This window comes from Colletotrichum siamense (genome assembly GCF_013390195.1).
Source record: "Colletotrichum siamense strain Cg363 chromosome Unknown KSG_Cg363_contig06, whole genome shotgun sequence".
In the NCBI taxonomy this organism is placed as follows: domain Eukaryota; kingdom Fungi; phylum Ascomycota; class Sordariomycetes; order Glomerellales; family Glomerellaceae; genus Colletotrichum; species Colletotrichum siamense.
In genome coordinates, this window is record NW_023501019.1 from 3,149,867 (window position 1) to 3,169,985 (window position 20,119).

The 20,119-nt window shown below is 52.5% G+C and overlaps 5 protein-coding genes across 5 annotated transcripts; 2 read left to right on the forward strand and 3 right to left on the reverse strand.

The window, feature by feature from the left end:
• Positions 1-2,188: 2,188 nt before the first annotated feature.
• MFS1-0-1 (MFS siderochrome iron transporter 1) lies at positions 2,189-4,191 on the forward strand (the record flags this gene model as incomplete). The annotated part of the gene is made up of 5 exons (XM_036641671.1): positions 2,189-2,415; positions 2,469-3,082; positions 3,136-3,388; positions 3,447-3,569; positions 3,621-4,191. The coding sequence occupies 5 exons, from the start codon at positions 2,189-2,191 to the stop codon at positions 4,189-4,191; spliced, it is 1,788 nt and encodes a 595-aa protein (XP_036493860.1).
• A 224-nt stretch (positions 4,192-4,415) lies between these two features.
• ZEB1-0 (FAD-linked oxidoreductase ZEB1) lies at positions 4,416-6,607 on the reverse strand (the record flags this gene model as incomplete). Its single annotated transcript, XM_036641672.1, has 4 exons — positions 4,416-5,516; positions 5,592-6,003; positions 6,055-6,475; positions 6,535-6,607. The coding sequence occupies 4 exons, from the start codon at positions 6,605-6,607 to the stop codon at positions 4,416-4,418; spliced, it is 2,007 nt and encodes a 668-aa protein (XP_036493859.1).
• Positions 6,608-11,067: 4,460 nt separating this feature from the next.
• Positions 11,068-12,147, forward strand: CGCS363_v009824 (putative lipid phosphate phosphatase 3; the record flags this gene model as incomplete). The annotated part of the gene is made up of 1 exon (XM_036641673.1): positions 11,068-12,147. The coding sequence occupies one exon, from the start codon at positions 11,068-11,070 to the stop codon at positions 12,145-12,147; it is 1,080 nt and encodes a 359-aa protein (XP_036493858.1).
• Positions 12,148-12,938: 791 nt separating this feature from the next.
• On the reverse strand, positions 12,939-14,849 carry frp2 (Ferric/cupric reductase transmembrane component 2; the record flags this gene model as incomplete). Its single annotated transcript, XM_036641674.1, has 4 exons — positions 12,939-13,435; positions 13,492-14,369; positions 14,427-14,579; positions 14,635-14,849. The coding sequence occupies 4 exons, from the start codon at positions 14,847-14,849 to the stop codon at positions 12,939-12,941; spliced, it is 1,743 nt and encodes a 580-aa protein (XP_036493857.1).
• Positions 14,850-18,680: 3,831 nt separating this feature from the next.
• On the reverse strand, positions 18,681-19,966 carry ftrA-0 (High affinity iron permease ftrA; the record flags this gene model as incomplete). The annotated part of the gene is made up of 4 exons (XM_036641675.1): positions 18,681-18,962; positions 19,021-19,219; positions 19,281-19,729; positions 19,811-19,966. 4 exons carry the CDS (start codon positions 19,964-19,966, stop codon positions 18,681-18,683), a joined length of 1,086 nt encoding a protein of 361 aa, XP_036493856.1.
• Positions 19,967-20,119: the final 153 nt, after the last annotated feature.

Here is a 20,119-nt window from a genome sequence, read left to right on the forward strand (position 1 = left end):
TCGAAGTGTTTGAGCTGCAGGTAAGTTTGGTTGTGACACTTGACGATCACCGTGCAATCTCCGAGATGCCAGCTTTCTGTCATTTATGGCCCATGCCTGCAAACCGTGTACCCGTTGGCACAGCCTCAGCGGTGATCCACGGAAACTAGTCCAATCGCATCACATTGATTGTTAACTCCTCGCAACCAACACATACAGCGGATGTGATTGGACAGTCCACTCAAGAGAATGATAGCAACTCCTTCTGCGCAGTAGTGTCCCATTGTGCGTTGAGTTTGACAGGAATCGCTGTGTAAAATTCAGTATTGACACCCACGTTTTCACCGTCCATCAAAGAGACCAAACATCATTTCCTACACAATCAGTAGGACCACGCTTAAAGTGTATCTCGACTTCATATTGGATATCTATGACTACCTAGGCGTAAAGATTGCTTAAAATGTTGATAAACAATCATTCGTACTGGCATTTAAGTAGGTTAGATATAATCAAAATTGTTTAGACAGTCGGACATGCGGACGGCTACGTGTCGATATCCGAGGCTTGTGGCAACACTCTGTCGAGTGCATCACCACTATTCAGAGAAGTTTGCGTGGGGTCTCAATCGTTCGGGTTTTCCGATTCTCACGATTTCTCACAGTTAGCATTCAGAAGCATCGCGTGTGGTATGCCTCGCGCCGTGTGGCGGCAGGCGAGGTAAGTTATGGAAACTCTGGGCCCATGGTGGGTCAGCATTGGTGCCACAGAGAGTTTCCAAGTTCCGGGCGCAGCAAAGATCAACAGCTCGGTCCACCGAATTTCCGATGCCTCTCACGAAAGTACGGCCACAGTACCGGTTGTCGGGTTTGCACGTCGTAGACACGGCTCAGGCTCTCTTGCCGTGTACGATCGAGGTCCGGAATGCTCAGTTTTCGAGCGCGGGAACACGAGACTGGAATATTGGTTGGCGCTGATGTTGACACAGCCATGATCGGAGTCATGTAGTTGTTGGAACTGGTTGCGCAAGGGACAATGCGCCGACCCTGGTCATCGGAATCCTTCCATTACCGTAATATCCGACGTGTCTATTTACGGCCCTTCCCACTCCCGTCTCCGATGCAACCTGCTGCCCGTCATTCACGCCGGCGACATTGCCTTCTCAGTCTCTCAGTGGCGAGAGAATGCAAGTTTCAGTTGAGGGAATAACTTGCAGACATGTTCAAATGATTAGATGCTCGGTCTATCGGACAACTGTCACCCTCGGTCTCGCTACGGTTTTCGATCGCACCTGCAGTAAGAGCCGGTAGCCGGGCAAGCAAGCTAGTTCACCGGTCGTACTCCCGGCTTCCCGTGCCGCGACTAGACGACAACGAACGCCCAAGCTAGAGGATAGTGAGCCCACTCCAACCAACAGCAACCCATCCTGCAGTGATGACGCATCGCTTTGTCTTCCAGACCAAGACCCAGGAACTTCACATCGACCCACCCGCCGCATCCGATCTGGACACCATCCCCATCTTTCAGCTTGAGAGGCAACCGCGAGAGATTTCTCTGTCACCGGAATCAGGGAGCCCCTTGATTCATCACTGACTAAAAGAGGAACCAAAAGTGGACGGTTCTCCACAAAATACCTTGTCAGATCATCTGATAACGGTCCTCTTCGAGAGGGTGACATCGCCGTGGCACCTCGTCGGGGCCCCGAATATCGGACATGGCCTCCGTTTGGCTCACCAATTTTTTTCGACGGGGCCCCGGATCCATCGCGGCCGCAATTCCCCGGCTCGTAATTGGCGGCGCGGCACAACCGGCCGGCACCTCCAACACCGTAACCGAGCCATTTTCATTTAGTCCTCACAGGTGCGAGGTGTACATAGATCTTTTTGACGAATCATGTTGAGTCTTTTCTGAACTCCATCGATGAATCCGCGGGTCTACCCACCCCGAAAAGCAGGTGTTTGTGTAGGAATGAATGACGATCCTGCGACGTGGGTCGGCCGGATCAGCGATTCGAGTCGCGAACGATGGAAAAGCCCGCGGTACGAGATAAAATATAAATCGGCCGAGCTCTGCCCTGCCGAGCATGGCCGATCCCGTGTCCCCTTTCCTTCTTTGGTTGCGCCCTTTGGTTTCCCTCACGCGCTTGGTTCAGGTTACCCCTTGTCACCGCGTGTAGCAACGTCTTGCAGCCACGTGCGATCTTCAAGTCAAGATGGCTGCCATCCAACCTTCGCCGCCTCGCACGGCCGAACAGGGCCACGCCGCATCTGAGAGCGACATCGAAAAGACAACTGGTCAGAATGTGGTCGACATCCATGCCGACCCCTTGAAGACGGAGGCAGATGACGCCGGCTCCGAGCACAAGCAGGAGGGTGTCAAGAAGGTCGAGGCCATCACTACCGTGTGGTCAACGAAGATGCTCTGGGTTGTCTTCGTCTTGTATGTTGAGGTCATCCGTGTTTGGTTATGAGAGACTAACGCTAAGATGTTAGGCTGTACCTGGTCGCCTTCGTCGATAACCTTCTTCAATCTGTCCAGAGTAACTTGACGCCCTATGTCACCTCCGCCTTTGGCCAGCATGGACTCCTGTCGACGACGAGCATCATCTCTACGATTCTCGGTGGTGTCTCGAAGCTTACCATTGCCAAGATCATCGATATCCGCGGCCGTACCGAAGGTTTCTCCTGGATGGTCCTCCTCATTAGCATCGGTATGATCATGAAGGCCACCTGCAAGAACGTCGAAACGTACGCTGCCGCGCAGACCATCTTCTGGGTTGGCCACATCGGCTTGCAGTACATCGTCACCGTCTACCTTTCCGACATGACGTCCCTGAAGAACCGAATGATCATGATTGGTATTAATGGCACCCCGCTCATCGCGACGACATTCGCCGGCCCGAAGATTTCACAGCTGTTCTACGACAACGTCAACTTTCGTTGGGCTTTCGGAGCATTCGCCATCATTCTCGTTGGCATTTGCATTCCCGTCGCGGTGATCTTCCTCATGAGTGAGATCAAGGCCAAGAAGATGGGCCTGATCCCTCCCAAGGTTAAGACTCGCAGCACTTGGGAGTCTATTAAGCACTACTTCATTGAATTCGACAGTAAGTCTCCACTGCAATGAAGATAGGAACATGCTCTAACAATTTTGTTACAGTCGTTGGCTTGCTTTTGGCTTCCGGTGGTTGGTCTATGCTTCTGTTGCCTTTCAGTCTCGTCAGCTACACCTCGCATAGCTGGGCCAGCCCGACGATCATTTGCCTCATCGTCTTCGGTGTGGTGGGCTTGGCCCTTTTCGCCGTTTGGGAGAAGTGGTTCGCGACTGTCTGTCTGTTCCCTTACCACTTCCTGAAGGACCGCACCGTCCTCGGCGCCTGCTTGGTGTATGGCATCATGTTTGCCTCGATTTAGTACGCCACAATCTTGCTGAAGCCCCTTTATTCTACATCGTATCTGACCATTTCATAGCTGCTGGGATTCATACTATCAGTCCTACCTCCAGGTTGCGCACAACCAGGACATCACCAGCTCTGGCTACATCCTCAACACCTTCAGCTTGACCTCAGCTATCTTCTCGCCTCTGATTGGACTGTGAGTCTCATCTACACCATACCCTGAGTGTATATACTGACATCGCCCTAGTCTTATCCGCTACACCGGAAAGTTTAAGTGGACCGCCATGGCCGGCATCCCCATCTGCGTTCTCGGCACGGCTCTTCTTATCTACTTCCGTCACCCAGGAACCAAGGTCGGCTACCTCGTCATGTGCCAGATCTTCAACGGTGTTGCCAGCGGCATTTGGGCCAGTACCTCCCAGCTTGCCGTCATGTCCTCCGTCACTCACCAGCAAGTTGCTATTGGTCTCGCTCTTCACGGTCTCTTCGGTTCCATCGGCGCCGCAATCGGCCTCGCTATCGCCGGTGGTATCTGGAACAACGTCCTCGAGAACAACATCTACAAGAACCTGCCTGCCGACAGCAAGGACCTCACGGCCAAAATCTTCGGAGATCTCACTACTCAGCTGTCGTACCCTATGGGCAGCCCTATCCGCGAGGCTATTATTGCCGCGTACGCCGATGTGCAGAGGAAGATGGTGATTGCTGGTTGCGCGTTCATTCCTCTCATCTTCGTGTCCTTGGTCATCTGGCGTAACATCGACGTCAAGACCGTGGAGGAGAAGAAGGGCAAGCAGACGAAGGGAACCGTCTGGTAAGAGCTTGATGAGGATGAGTACTTGCAGCGCACTTCTGTATGCAAAAAACTTCAAGAGATGTTCAACTCATCACTACTATTATATCGCATACCCTGAATAAACCTAAGACTACGACTGTGCTCAAACCGCTATGTTTACCACCGCATGTGCAAGTCTTCTCGGGTGTGATATAGTACCGACATGGTCTGGGAGAACACTCCATTGCTCCAGGATAGATCTAATCTCTACTTGGGGCAGAGACGCCCAGTCTGCGTCGGGTAATATTCAATCTGGTCCGTGATATACCAGTCCTCCGCGCCAACAGCAGTAGCAGCATACAAGACGCCCCAAGGGTCATACTTCTGCTTCAGCTGATACAGGTAGTCGTAGTTATTGCCATAGTACGCTTGCTGTAAGTCTGGCTCATTGATATCCGCCTCATTCAAGTAGGTTCCCGAACCAGGACTAGCATCACGCCATGGCTGCAGCTGTTCTACCAGCTTCTTGCTTGCGGCAGCAATCTCCTCAGGCGTCGCTTCCAGATCCCAAGCAGCCCCCAGCATGACGAATGCAAGAGTCTCTCGGAAGGCGGGGTTGACGGCGTTGGTCTGGTTGAGGGAAGGGTTCACCCCCGTCTTGATGTTATAACCCATGACGCGACCACCATCCTCGGCGGTTTGTCGAAGTGCCTTCGTCTGGGCTGCCAGCTTCACCGAGTCCTCCCAGTTGGATCGCGGAAAGAGACGAGACGCGGTATGAAAGTTCCATACGCCGACGAACTCCCCATCGACAGTCCAAGTGCTCAGGACTGCATCGCGCACGCCATTGAACTCGGTGTACTTGATGTCCGAGACGGGGATGTGGAGCGCTGAAAGGTTTCCGAAGAGCGGAGCAGAGACGGACTTGAGCTTGGCAGCGTCCATGTCGATGCCGAGCTGCGGCAGCATGGAGAAAGTGCATTCCGTCTCATTGGTGCAAATAAGGGACCAATAGCTAAACATGCCGGCATCAGCATACTCTGGGAACACTGCGAAGACGGCATCGACACCGGACCAAAAGACCTCCGTGGACACGTTGCCGCCGGTGTTGAAGCTATAGCTAAGAGAGGTTATCGGAGTCTTCGGGTAGGCACGGATGACAAGGGACGTAACGATGCCCCATGTACTGCCTCCGCCGCCACGGAGAGCGAAGAAGAGATCGGGGTAGTTATTCTCGTCCACGGAGACGAACCGACCATTGGGAAGCACAACTTCCATCGATAGGACCTGATCGGCTCCAGCGCCGTACGAGGAGATCAGGGGGCCATTGCCTCCACCTGCTACGTAGCCACCACCAACTCCGATGGTCTTCCCGGTTGGTCAGTATATCAATGTCCTGAATCAAATACCATCACGAATCGATGGAAGGGGAGGGAAACTTACGCGGGCGATACCACCAACCACCTGCAGACCTTCCTTATCCGCAGCATCATAGTAGTCAAGCATGGTCACTCCAGAGCCAATCTTGAAGGCTGGACCTTGGTAGCCGGAAGTGCCATGTTTGAAGCTGGCGCCGAGGTACTGGATTCCTTGTAGATGGTGAGTCCATACAGAGAGAGCGCCGGCACCGGCCGACTTGCCGCTGAAGTCATGACCCTTGTTCTTGACAATCAGTCTCAGGTTGAGGTTGCGCGCAAAGTTGACCGCGAGCTGAATTTGAGCAACGTTGGTTGCATTCAGGACGTAAGACGGGTGGCCGCCTTGGGTGCAAGTGGCGTTGGAGCGCGTCAGACTCGGGGGAAGACAGCTCACGCCTTCGTAGAGGGGGAAATCCAGGCCAGTAGGTTCGGACGCCCTCAGATACTTAGCGAAGTCTTTCGTGAAATGTGGTGCAGGAGTAGCTCACTGGTAGGAAGGGCTTGCCCATTGTGCCGTGACCTCGGCGCATTTGGCTTCGTCATATTGCGGCCAGTCCTTGTAACATACAGCCGCCGATGGGACACTGTCCAAAAGCGCAGATCCCGTCAACAGATCGAATACAGACCATGTGGCTGATGAAGGCCAGGCGCTTTCCCCTGGGAAGACCTTACAGGAGCGGGCAGCTCTCTTGCCGGTCACATCGCCCTCGTCTCCAAAGTCAAAGACGCCAGCATCGCCAATGTCGTAGCTGGTCAAGTTGGCAAGGACCTTGTCGGTGAGCTGCGACGTCTCGAAGTCGAGGTACTCAATACCCGAAGCTGCAGCATTTGCCGCGATCAGTTCGGCTGCAGGAGCAATTCTTTTGTTGGAGATGCCTACGAGGTATAAGCGGGTGCCGGCTGTAGGGGCTGAAGACTCCGGGAATTCGAGCGCATGTAGAATTAGTGAGGAAGAGAAGCACACATACCATCATTGTTTGAAGATTGAGCCGCCGCTAGACATATGACCGACAAAGCGGCGAAGAGGCCAGTCGTTGACATTGCTGCGAAGGAGTCAAATGGTACAGATGACAACCATGGACTACCAAGCGTGATGGCGGATGAGGAGTGACAACGGGAAAAGGATGGCAGAGGGAGCAAAGAACACATCCAGACCGTCTAAACCCATGATTTTTAAGAGCAAATTCCCCCTGCAATGTGGTATGCAGGAACGGTGGCGACCTGGGATGATTCTCAAGTCGATCCCCACCGACTGCTCATGACCGGCCGGAGAGTCTCTCCGGAAACAGATTCGGGGCCCCGCTTCACTCCGAGGACCTGCCGGCCGACCGACTAATCTTTGCGACCTGGGACAATTGGGCCGTCGACTAGCCGGGCTTCTGGTCCGGACGCCACTCGGACGCTCTCGCCCCCAAGTTTCTCTTCTTGGTAGCAGCATGTTGTTGGTTTTCCTTCAAGAATGCTGCCTTCTTTCGGGTCATGATTGTGTGGGGGACGAAAGGGACTTTGGAGACATGCGCTGGCCGGAGATTGCTTTCCTGTACTGCGCCGCCGGCGTGCATACTCGGCAGCGATGTTTCTGCAGGAATCCTCCACTAAACTGGTCTTGCTGACACTCTGCAGCATCGATGCCTCTTCCAATCCCGGCCAAAGAAGATCTAGACAAGCAGCAACGAATAGCCGACCAGATGAGCGGTGGGGCCGGTCGCTCGAGTTTCCTCTTGCGGCGCGGGCCGAGGAGGAATCGGATGAGGTCGAGTTTGCCGCCACTGGTGGGGGATTGAACCACGCGGGAAATTTTGGGCGAGTATCGCGTGAGAAAACAGAGTCGATTACATTCTGCGATCGAATTTGAGCGGTCTGGGCTGGAATGATGATGCGATTTTGACGAAGTGGACGCGACAAACGCGTTGCTCAATTGACACCTCTGGAAGGATGGGAGAATCCCCACGACTTATCCATGTTTTTCTGTTAGACAGGGATCCGGGTTGATATGATATGCCGAAGACTATTTATTCGACTCCTTGGCTGATAACAATACTCAATGAATGCATACGACGATCTTGACGTCCAGAGAGAATGTGGTGTTGTCGGAGACGAGGCCGGGCCGTAATTGACCTCACCCTATGAAACCTAATGCTATGCAAGTAGTGACTATAGTTATGAGACTACTTACTGAACTGTGTCACAGCGACTGTATTCTTGTGTTTCTGTCGTTATCACTGCTATTTCCTCTGCTAGCAGCGTCTCTCCCATTGTCGTCTCTACATCCTCTCGTCGCTGCTTTCACTTGGTTGACTCCCCGAGGCTCGATTGTGTTCCGAACATAGAGAATATAGTCCGCTTAGAACAGCCAAATTAGGGTCTTCATGGTACACGTTGTATACTGTAGGAAACTTATGCAGTCTACCGGAACCAACTCCAACAACAAAACCTTTGCCCCGGGCCGCCCGGATCAAAAGCACCGAACTCGGATGCATGGGTCCTACCGGGGCGGGTCTGATCCGGCGCCCATCGGATCGAAGCTTCGGAGATCATGTTTCGAGCCCATGAACAACTGTGCCCGATTGGAAACACCGCCTGAAGCACCTATATTTAGTCTGCTTTCCAAACTCAGCACGAATAGTCGCTGTTTTCAGCGGGGTCTATCGAATGTTGCTGTCATCAGTATCACCATATTAGAGATAGAATCTTGACCAGTACGCAACAGCTTTGGACGCAGGTCGATCCGCCAATAGCGCATGGACACTGGAAATATTGGGGCTGTTCCTTTCTGGCGGGACCACAGTCGTTCTCAATTGTAGCTCGGGATGATAGACAACCCCGTGCCAAAGAAGAACATCTGGAATGATTTAGTGAAGGATGTAAGTGATTTCTTGACTTCTAAAATCATGCCGATCGGCAAGATGGTAGACTGGGCCACGCCAGCATGGATGAAGAATGAGCTTTACTCAAAAGTTGAATGCTCAAGTTGCGCTGCGGTCTCTATATGCTTTTTGCTCAACATCTTGCGCTACGATTGACCCTATGTCTGAACAGATCGGCGAACTTGTCTGGGGACTTTGAACCCAAATAAGTGATAGCGTCATCGCCCGCGAAGCATTGCTTGGTGTAGTGACTCGCGGCCAGCGGAGAAAGTAAACCCCACGTGGTAGTAGCAACATCTACGAAAAACCAAGGCCTGGAGGTGGAGAAGGCAGGGCTATATAAAGGAGCTTCGTGGGCCTCTGGGAGATGGGGTTCAAGAATGCCAGGGAGGTTCGTCCTCATTCACTGATTTTCGCCACCATGGAGGACGAGATGGAAACCAGAATTCTGCTCGTTTCGAAGATTCATGAAAGTTGCCGACACAGTCCCTCCCATAGGGCACTGAAACGAGCAGGGTTCTGGAGTATGCTCATGATACTTGACATGAGCGTACTGTTCGAACTACTACACGAGCTTCAGACGGCATCCTGGATGGAAAGAAGACGGCTGGTGTGCGGCTTGGTGCCGGTGGCGCAAAGGTTGCCGATGCTAGTCAAGATATGCATGACCTCCCTGCAGCCCAACTGATTTCCGATGAACGCTGACCAGTCAACAGTTCTTCAACGGCCGTATGCGCCAGGATTCCCCGAGTCAAGCAGCCTTGTGATGCGTACTGAACGTCTCCGAAGCCAAGCAGAGAGAGCGAAAGTGAAGTTCCCCTTTGGGTTTAGGTGTAATCCGGCGTTGCTGACAGCAATCTGTCCCAGGCATTCAAGCGCGACGAGGGCCGGTGCGTTGTCACGGGGACCACGGACCCCGACGTTTGCCACATCTTCCCGTTCGCCGACAGCGAGAGCGACCAATACAGACATCATCTGGTTGGCTTATTTCACATGGAGGCGTTTAGGGGCGAGGCTCGCTGCAGGAGACTGTACAAAAGTCTCAGCAGCGGCAGGCTGCCCAATATGATAGATACAGCAGCGAACATGATTTGTTTGAATCGTGAGGTACATACCAGCTGGGCGCAGGGCTTGCTGGCTTTTGAACCCCCTGAGACACCAGCAACTTGTTGGCCCTGCATTCGCCTCAGGGTTCACTGGCTGGAGAGAACACGGATTCCGTCCATGGAGAGCAGAGTTTCTTTCTCGACGGATCCGCGCACCGTCCTGGTCCCGAAAGACATGCGAATCACGAGATCACGACCAGTCACAGATGGGCAAGTAATCACCATATTTGCTGAGAGAAAGGACCAGCTTCCCAATAGAGACATCCTTGAGCTGCAGTGGGCATTTCTCAGGATGCACGCCTTATCAGGAGCACCAGATGCTCGAATATACCCCTGGCATCCTGAGGAGGCTGATGGCTTTTGGGACACTGATGATGATTAACCATGCAGGAACGCACCGGCGAGCTTGACTCCGAGTCTATGGGTGTTGGGTAAAGATAAGTAGGTACATATAGAAAGAGAGGTCGAAGTATGAAAATATGAATAGGCGTAACACAAGTGGCCATAGAGATTTCTCTGAGAGCCATCCTGGCCCTCAAATATTTCCCCGTCAGAGTCCTACGGATGTCAAAAAAGGCGTGCCCGCAGGCGGTGGCCTGCCATACGAAAGTACGAAAACGATTTAGGGGGGAAGAAGGATGAATAGGCGTATGCATTGTAGATCGACTCGAGATGTCCAAGATCCAACCAGTCCTACGCGATTCAAACATGCCTAGTCCGCATACATAAAGGCGCAAATGGCTCCATTCCAGTACTCAGTGATGTTCGATCGTGGAACTGGATGGTCAACAGGCCCTCCCGGCTGGCTCAAGGGTATGTACTCAACATCACAGGACACATCATCGGGCGAGATGTCAATAATCCATGACTTTCGGATAGTGCCGCCGTTGATCATGAATTGACATGCAATGTGGCGCCTGTATTGAGGCCACATGAAGGAAGACGTTCTTCGCGAGGACGAGAGGCTTCGGGCAGAGTTCCCGTGATGTTGAGACCGCAAGTTAGGCGCTTCCGGGCGTAGGAGTGCATGCACCGCCGATGTATCATACGCGCGGGTGGCTGAGCTTCAGGCCACTACAGGCACATACGTTTCGGAAAATAAATACGAGTTTTGTCTTAATCCAAGGGGCCAGCTCGAATTTTGCAACAGATCCATTTCCCAAGGGGCAGTGTTTTCTGCACATTACCTCAGCCGGGCACGCACGTGTCATGGGGTGGTTCTAGATGACTACACTAAAAACAGAAGCAAGAGGGGGCTGGCAACCACGGAGGCTAAGTCGAAATGATTGAGGGAAGGCCCAATTGATCTGCCACATAAGAACAAATGATTGACCCTTCCGGCTGGGGTCGTGATTGCCAAGCTTCTTAATCTCAGGGGCCGCCTTCCAAGACACAAATCAAACTCCTTCCTTCCAACATGCACGACAATATTCCATTGAATAACCTCCAGAACCACCGGCCTTTCGAACCCCGTCGACCTTACACCACATTATCCAACCCCAGCGACGTTGGTCGCAGACATAGCAAGATGGGGTCCATCAGAGTGGCCATATCTTACGCCTTCGACTGGGCAATTCTCCTTGTCTTTGCAGTCGCGGGATACATTCTAGGGAATCTTACACCGCAAAAGCGCCCTTTCAACTTAGGAAACCCCGACATCAGCTTTCCTCTCTATGACGACACCGTCTCCATCACGAACGCATTTCTCATCTGCATCGTCGCACCTATACTTATCATTCTTGTCGTCTCTCTGCTCTTCGTACCGGGCTCGACAGTTCCCCCAGGCACGCCGAAGTCCATCATCTGGAGACGAAAGCTCTGGGAGATCCACGCGGGATGGCTGGGTCTCATCTTCTCCGTAATCGCGACATGGTTCATCGTGAGCACGACCAAGAACCTCCTCGGAAAGCCACGACCGAATGCCATCGCGCGCTGCCAGCCGGACCTCGATAATATCGCCCAGTACATCGTTGGTGGCGTGGCGGCAACCACTTCATCGACACCGGGACAGCTAGTATCGGCCGATATCTGCAAGAATCCTGACGCTAGTGTTGTCAACGACGGCTTTCGTAGCTTCCCATCTGGACATTCCTCGATTGCGGCGTCGGGTCTTGTCTACCTTACGTTTTTCCTGGCAAGCAAGTTTGGAGTTACAGCTCCTTGGGCACCTCGAACCGAAGGCTTGACAGAACAGAGCCACTCAGCATTCCCTTCTCGCATTGTGGGAGACATTGAGATGCAAGGAAGCGACGCGAATTCGGCACCCCGAGAACCCACAAACAACCGACCGATATCTTCCGTCCGAAGACAGGCTGCTGCTCCACCTATCTACCTGGTCCTTCTGACTATGGTCCCCTTCTGCGTATGCATCTTCATCTGTGCTTCCAGATGGTTCGACTTCATGCACCACGGCGTTGACATCTTCGTGGCGTTCGCCATCGGCTCGGTAACATCATACTTCGGTTTCCGCTTCTACCATCTGCCCATCGCACAGGGGGCCGGATGGGCTTGGGGACCACGCAGCGAGGATGCGGCTTTCTGGGCTGGAGTTGGAAGACAGGGATACGGGCATGGAATGGACAAAGGCCGTCACTACTACATGGGCTAACGGGCACGCGACCCGCTGGGAATAACGAAAGGCCCCGAATCTTCTTTACGCCCGCCAATGAACGAATTTGGATTTCACAGCAAGCATTACGCGGAGGCTTTGCCTAGCGTCACCAGAGTCATGTATCAGTAGGTGTAATAGGGAAATTTGTACGGATACGTTGGAGTGTGACAACCAAGACCAGCTGCATGACAACGCCTCAGTGGTTGACGTTGGCGAATTTCTGCCCAGATATGTCGTCCCATGTCGTTCATCCTAACTCAGACTAGTTGAGTCGGAGTCCGTGTGGTAAAGTAGCTCGGAGTTATCAGCCGAGGGGCACGGAGACCGAGGTCATTTGTCATGTCAAACTAGCAGCCGGTCAAGCTTAATCCAACGCAGACTAAAATTAGCTTGAGATGCCTTCTTGCTCCTTGAGACGCCGTTCTACTGCGCGGTTAATGGCTTTCCGCGCTATTCTAATCGTGACACGCCTGAAAAGCCCTCTTCCAATTCTCTGGGTTTACCTGGCGCGAGGACGCAGAACCGTTTCGCTGGCACACTAGCGAAGCTTCTCCCTGGTTGCTTCTACTATGCGTTCTAGTAGTAGGGACGAACTGTGGCTTATACATGTCATAAGCATCAACAACCGCCGTAGAAGCCAATAATCGATACCACGGCACACAGATTGGAATGATGGATTGACCAGTGCCATACAGGCCATGTAGATGCAGACGCTTGTAATGCCATTTATCTCTAAGGCACTGAAAACTCGGCGACCAAACAGCAGCAGGTCCCCGGCTGTGCTGCTCTCACCAGCCGAAAGTTTCACAGTGAACCTCTATGCTAATTTCCGCGCTGGCAATGTGTTGAGCGGCAGTGGTCCGTACAAGGTCAGTCAGAGATTGAGGGCCGCACGACGCAATGAGCACCCGCTGACCAGGCTCGATCGCCTCCAACGTCTCACCAATAACCTTTGCTGCCTCGAGTTTGTCGTACTTGATGTCGCATAGACTGTCGAGATCCTGCGAACGCCTTTGTTTCTCAGCAGGCTCTGCTGAGACGTTGGCAGCTGTCTTTTCTTCCATGGTATCCGTAGCGCCCGGCATGGGATCCTCGGATGAGACGCTGTCAGCCCCCCTTTTGACTGTTTGTTGGGGCGCAAGGACTGAGTGCTCCAGAGGGGTCGGTGCTGAGGAATCGCTTAGGGACTCTTTCGAGCCCTCCCTGGTGACGTGCAGCATCATGTTCATTCCGGGACCGTGCCGGCACAATGACTGGATGTGATGCGCAAACCAGTTCAAGTTCTCTGTACTGGCCGTCAGCATTCATGGCTTTGGGGATGTCAACCGGAATCAGACGAACCTCTCTTTCTAGCAGCCCAGATGAAGTCTACGTGAGTCCCCGAGTTTGATTCCAGGTGCTGGAGCAAGCTCGTCGCCAAGCCAAAGGTGAACGTAGCCCCGGTGCCACCCGCAATCAGAATCACCTTATCAAAGTTCTTAGGGTCTGGGATGGCTCCGTAGGGGCCGTCCACTGATGCCCACACTGACGTTCCAATCTCACGGTGGGCGCGGTCGTGAACGGCTTTGGTGAAGCCGCTGTAAGAATTCAAGATCAACTCCAAACCGCCGGCCTTCGTGTTGGACACAATCGTGAAGGGATGAGTCTGGAATGCTCGGATGCTCGGGATCCACACGAAGCAGTGCGATCCAGGGACAGCCCCAGCCAGCGGCTTCTTGATCACCATTCGCACACCGTTATCGGGCAGCTGGTAGATGGTGGCGCTGTTGTTGACCATGTTGTACAGCATCCTCGACCCCCTAATGAGACGATCAAGCGCCCAGATTGCCCCGGCAAAGAGCATTGCCACAGGGATCTTCCAGATCCAGTAGGGCCTGTGGAGGGCTGTGAAAATGATGGCCAGAAGGAATCCCAGGAGGTGACTGATGTAGAAAGCCTCGTAGCCCAGGTTCCTGGCCATGCCAAGAAGTAGCACAATCATGGCTACGCCGGCCGCAATGCCCTCCCAGTTCTGGTCCTCCAGCAGAGTGCTCCAGCGGTTCTGGTTGCCATAGTAAATCATGTAGAAAATAGCATGAAGTACCAGCTGAAGAACTGCGGCGTACCCAGCGAGTCGGTGGAAATAGTTCAGGCGCTCGTAGGAGTGGCCGGACAGGATCCCCAATGGAGTGTTCTTCAGCCCGAAAAACACGCACAGGGCCATGTTGGCGGTCGACATCCTGTCCCCAACCAGTCAGCTTGCGCCATCAGATGCCGCCATAAAATAGAAAACTGACCATCCGAATCGTGCAGCAAAGTTGCTGGTCTTGGCCCTATCCACGTGGTGGAAGCACATAACAATGTTGACGCCCACGAAGGCGATCGCCAAGAACGCATGGCCGCCTGACGGAAACCCGGGGACCTTTCGGATTAGCAAGCTCCGGATTTGCCTATGGGGTGTTAATTTCCTGGTCCAGCAGCTATTATCTCTCACGTGAGTCTCACCGAGATGTCTTGACGACAATAGACACACCGGGCAAGCGTTGCCATGCTTTGGGTGAGGACGTAAGCTTCCTGTTGATCGACCTAATCCAGTGATACAGAATGAAGACAGCAATGACCGCACAGATAACGGCAGCATATATCTTCACATTCCATTCATTCATGAGTTGGCGCGCATTGGGCGGCTTCGGCTTTTTGGCTGCCCGTGTCTCAATCATTTTGAATGGTGTAAGTGACGCTGGAGTCCGTGCAGTGACGATTGTTTCAACACCAACAAGAAGAGCCTCGGCAGAGACAAGGGGGGAAATGCTCAAATAATCGAAATGTTACCTATGGTATACTAGCCAATGTCTGTGTCTTTAACACAAATGCAAAGTTTTTCACTGCCCAAATACTGGGATGCAAAACACAACTTCAACTGAGGGTGGGGTGGAAGCCACCCGTAGCGTCACGCTCCCAAGAAGCATCGTGAATGTATCAAACTCAACCAGGGATACTTCAGCTTGTGCATCCCGCCGGCTACGGTCGAGTTCCGCCACTTGAAGAAAATGCCTCGTGTAAAATGCAGGCGGGATCCGGTTGAGAGCTGTGAGCTCAACGATTGCAACGTAGGTAATGGAGTTGTGATGATCCTGATTGGATCTAATCTGATCCCAAGATAAAGAATTAGAGGCTGGACCATCACAAGTTGTGGACTGCCTTGTTCGGACGAAGTTTTGATTCCACATCTCCACTCGAGACAAAAAGTCACTCTACGTTCGAGAGACATGTTCGTCAGTATACCCACGAGGCCAGGATCTAATCAGCTGGTTGATGAAACAAAACTTCACCACTTCCAACAAGAAAACAGGGATTTAGTGGAGATATCTAAATGATTATCCGGTAATCATCGTACTATGGCTTCACTTCAAATCCTTCAAGCCGCAATACTCACAGAAGGACCTAGGCAAGAGGGCGTGAGCATATCAGCAGCGATATCGCTCCAGCTCTATGGACACTCGAAGTTCGGAGGAAAACCGAGCTTCCAGATTTGACATCACTTGACGACTTCCAATTTGACTTTGTGTATGAGTAGATTGATAGAGTCGATCTGATATCACTTAGCATGCATGCTAGTTTAGTCAGGCATCATCAAGTCAACTGACTCGAGTCGCGTCCACTCGGAAAAGTTAGTTCAGCCCTGTGACGACTGTAGCATTTTAGCGGCCGCCCTCAAGCCATCAAGCACTTAATTCTGCCGTAAGAGCTTCTTAGACGCTTTCTCAACTAACAATTTCTGAACATGTGCTTCTTGAAATAAGATGTTTCCACAGTACAGTATGTCCGCATAAGTCCGTCTCTGCTGACATCGAGAGAAGGCCGTTGCTGCAAGTCTCAAGCCCTGAATGCCCACATTGTTCTCCGCTAATTCGTATCTCATTCCACTCTACGAATGTGACTAAGACGGCGGTATGCTGCAGAGTTTTGGGCTCCGTCAAGCATCACAACCTAGCCTTGTTGTTCGGATGGAGTTGTTTCGATCCACATTACCGGGGGTCCTGCGGCACATCGATCCTCCGCCTGCAGGAGGCAACGGCCTAACTTGTTAGTTATCGGAGCATTACATCAATGGCATCAGCCAATCGCCACGCGAGTGTAGAGAGGGCAGCTCCCGTACTAGTCATGGGCAAAATTCGGGAATAAAACAGATCTTAAGCGATGCCGCAGCAATGGACGTGTTGGGAAGCAGTCCCAGCTTTAGACCCATCCAATGCCTCGGCTCCATCCGACTTGGCGTACCGTTGCCACTTGACAAGCTTCGCGTTGGTGGGCTGGTCTACCTCCGAGAGCGCAGCTCGGTGTTCCGAGCTGAGGATTGATGGTAGCACAGCACGCGCAACGCCACTTTTCGTCACTGTGAGAAGAAGCACCGATGATCATCAGCTTTGGACAGGAAATTCAGGAAAAAACGGGAGCGGCTAGATCACTAATCTTCGCCTAACACTGCACGGTGTAAGTGCACAGAGCGCGCGTCGAAGGTTCGCTAGCGAGGACCCGTCACAACTTTAGGGAATGACTGGGGCCCATTTACAACGAAACCGAATTTAATTACAGCACATCAAAACAACAACAAGCACTGAGACCAAACGCGCTCGAGTCATTGCCTGCTGTATGAGGCGTGTTGGGAAAGTGTACAGGCTCAGAAATATCTTTCAAGCCTCGTTCACCAACGTTCTGTCATGAAGAACTCATTGCCCTGAATCCCATGTTCGGGACAGCAAATTTCTACGTCGTCCACACAAGAAGACAGTGCGATATGGCAGCCAATGATCTCACATAATCCTACCACGTGGGCAAGGTATCGAACGACGACCCGCTGTACAGACGTTAGGCTCTTTGCTGAGCTGGGCGAGAACGTGGAGACTTGAAGCCAAGACGATCGCCATAGTTGAGACGGTGCGCTACAGTTGCCATCACTAAAGTGGATAACGACAAGACCCCTCCGTTGGTAAGCCGCGACGTCTTCCGCGTATCTACGGGTTCAGACGAAATGCAGATAAAGGGTCACAAACCATCTTTATTCGGAGGCCTGGCATATCATGGTTCTAGTAGCTGATGCATCATGTGAAGATGATGGTATGCAGTCACTTGCTCGGCAAGAACGCCGAGAGAGGACGCTCTATCCGACGAGAATGGAGGACAACTTTACATTTTGCTCTGTGTCTTGACCCTACGCTCTGCTTTCAGGCGGTAATCGCTTTCGGGAACATAGAAGAACCCGGTTCATCAAAAGGACACACTCGGCGTTCCGGTGTTGCAACGTCCTCGAAAAGCTTGTCATTGTGACTAACTTACAAGCGAGACGTGGACCCTCATGAACTACACTGGGTCTGCAGCAGGGATCCAGACGGCTCCACGAAGCTCCATTCAGAGTGGAAGTTGGAACAGACTTGGGGGCGGGGTTGGAAGTACCCGACAACGTGGAAAGCCTCTGCAACTGTGCCTAATACAGTGATGGTGGTTGGCTTGCCGGAAGTGAACCCGTCTTGGCGCTTGGCCAACGCCCGAGCTATCGTAGCTGCTCAAGCGACAGTAGGGCGCCCGTCTTTGTGATGATTAGATCATCTTCGCATAGTTGATGATTCTTGGTTTCTTTCGACGCGTAAGCCCTGAATATTCCATCTAGCTGCCAATTGGGGACATGAAAGTCCAGGGATGGCTCTCGTGAATATGCAGATCGTGTGAGGCGCCCGCGATGTTAGTGTATCGCCGAACGTTTCCGTCTCGGTCGTACGAGCTCAGGGCAACGCCGTAAGGTGGTCTGTTCAGGTGGCGCTGTCGTCTATTTGCTAGCTTCAAGGGGCGGCTCGACATTGGCCCGAATAAAGTGCCATTGCTAACCCCTCTCTAGCCTGTTATCTTGCATTGTGGGGGTTCCCGCCTTCTCTAGCATGGGTGCCCGGAGTTGTATGTGTCACAGATTGGCTAAATTTGGTATCTCGACTGCTTTACACCCCTCTTCTCAACATCTCGAATTGCCTTCTGTCACTCCCGCTAGCTCGGTTCTGTATCCACGAGGTGATTGAACATGCCCTCGTGACCGCCTTGCTTTACTAGGGCAGTTGAAGTATTCCCTGGCTGAATCCCGACTCGGGGTTAGGCGAGTCAACGATGGAGCTGTAAGCGAGGGTGCCACGCTGTGTAAGCGGAATGAAACATTTCAGTGACAGCATATTCACCTGGTGCAGTTGGATTGAACTGGGTGATCTAGTATGTACAATGTGTTCACTTGAACTTGCTGAATCGAGTGATGACCACAGATTTATTGATCGTTGACCATGGCAGTAGCATGAACTCGTGACGTTGTAGGTTGTCTATTGACAAGCTGTTTGGTTCTGAAATCCCGTGGGCTTCGGCCGCCTGATTTCAAATCCGCCCCAATCTATGTATCATCCGGACGGCTTTCCGAAGTCTTTCCTTTCTTTTACCCTCTGTCCGTCGCCCAAGGTGAGTAAATAGGCAACATGAATTCATCCAGGTTCGAGCGTTGGATTGGGTGCTAGAACGCCTCAAAGAGCATTCGTGGTGGTGGCAGCGGTGGTCTTGGACTCTTCGACTGGCACGTCGGTGCTGCTCGGCGATTCGGTCGTAGTAGATCTGGAGGCCTTCGGCTTCATGAAAGGCCAGTGTCCCTTTGTCTCCTCGAAGCGGAGAACAACCAGCCACAGCATGACCGCAATCCAGTAGACATTGTATGAGATAACCGATCCATAGGTTGCAGAGTTGTTCCAGCCGAAGATGGCGTTCAGTAGACCCCAACCTCCACCGCCGTTCAGCTGCGGGCTGCAGCACTATGAATTGGCTGTTAGAAACAATGCGCAAGCTCTTTTCTTTCTTGAATTGACTCACGTTCACATGCCAAACACTCTTGTCAATATCGTAGGATCCTGCGCCGTTTCCGACTTCTGCTGCGTCTCCACCAACGGCATCGTTCCATTTCTGAGCCTCGAAGAACCAAACAGCACGAGAGAACAGACCGGCTGCGACGATGTACAAAAGACAGGTAGAGGCAACGAGGAAGATTTGAAGTTTCGAAGTAGAACCGCTCCTGTAGCGCCAAAAAGATTAGCCAATGTAGCCAAATACGCCAGAGTTCAGAAATATCTTACTTGTAGAGAAGGTAGCTCGTGAAAATTCCAACAAGCAGCCCGATGATGACCGGGAGAGGAACAGAAGTAGCAGGTGCGGCAAAAGTGACGCCAGCAAGGAAAACGATGGCTTCAATGCCCTCACGAAGAACCGTGATGAAAGGCAGCACAAACATGACGTATTTCTCCTTGTTTCTCTTCCAGCGGGATTGGCCTGCAGACGTAGAGGTCTTGGACGGAGCTTCCATCGCCTTGGCCAGCTTGACGCGCCATTTGTCTTGCAGCTTGCCGACTCGAAGGAGCGCGACTCCCATCAACGTGATGATGAACGACGCGAAGATAGCGAACGCGCCTTCGTAGTAGTACTCGTGAGCCTGCCAGGCATCCTTGCCGACGCCATAAAACACGCCAATGATGATACCAGCAACTACGAGGCAGATTAGGAGGCCGATGCCTGTCCCGAGCCAGACCTACCATAGTCACCGAAGTTAGCCTTCTATTCGCATTGGCAAGTCGCGTAAGCGGTCACGTCGACAACAGAGATACCGTACCTGTTTCCGCATGGCCTTGTAGACCTGAACATCTTGACCCGTTCCACCGAGTGTCTGCTTCAGGAACGCAAGGAGGACAGACACAATGATGCCAGTCTCCAAGGACTCGCGAAAGACGACAAGGAAGACGGGGACTGAAAACACGTTGACAGTCATTGTAAGCAGAGGTCGTGCAGACTACGCAGCCGCGATGCTATGTCGAGAGAAAGTGTCGAACGAGAGGACACAAGTCCACGATTGGGCAACGAGAGGATTTATCGAGGTACTGATAAGTCAAGGGAAGTTCGCTTGGATTGAGGAGGAGGAGGT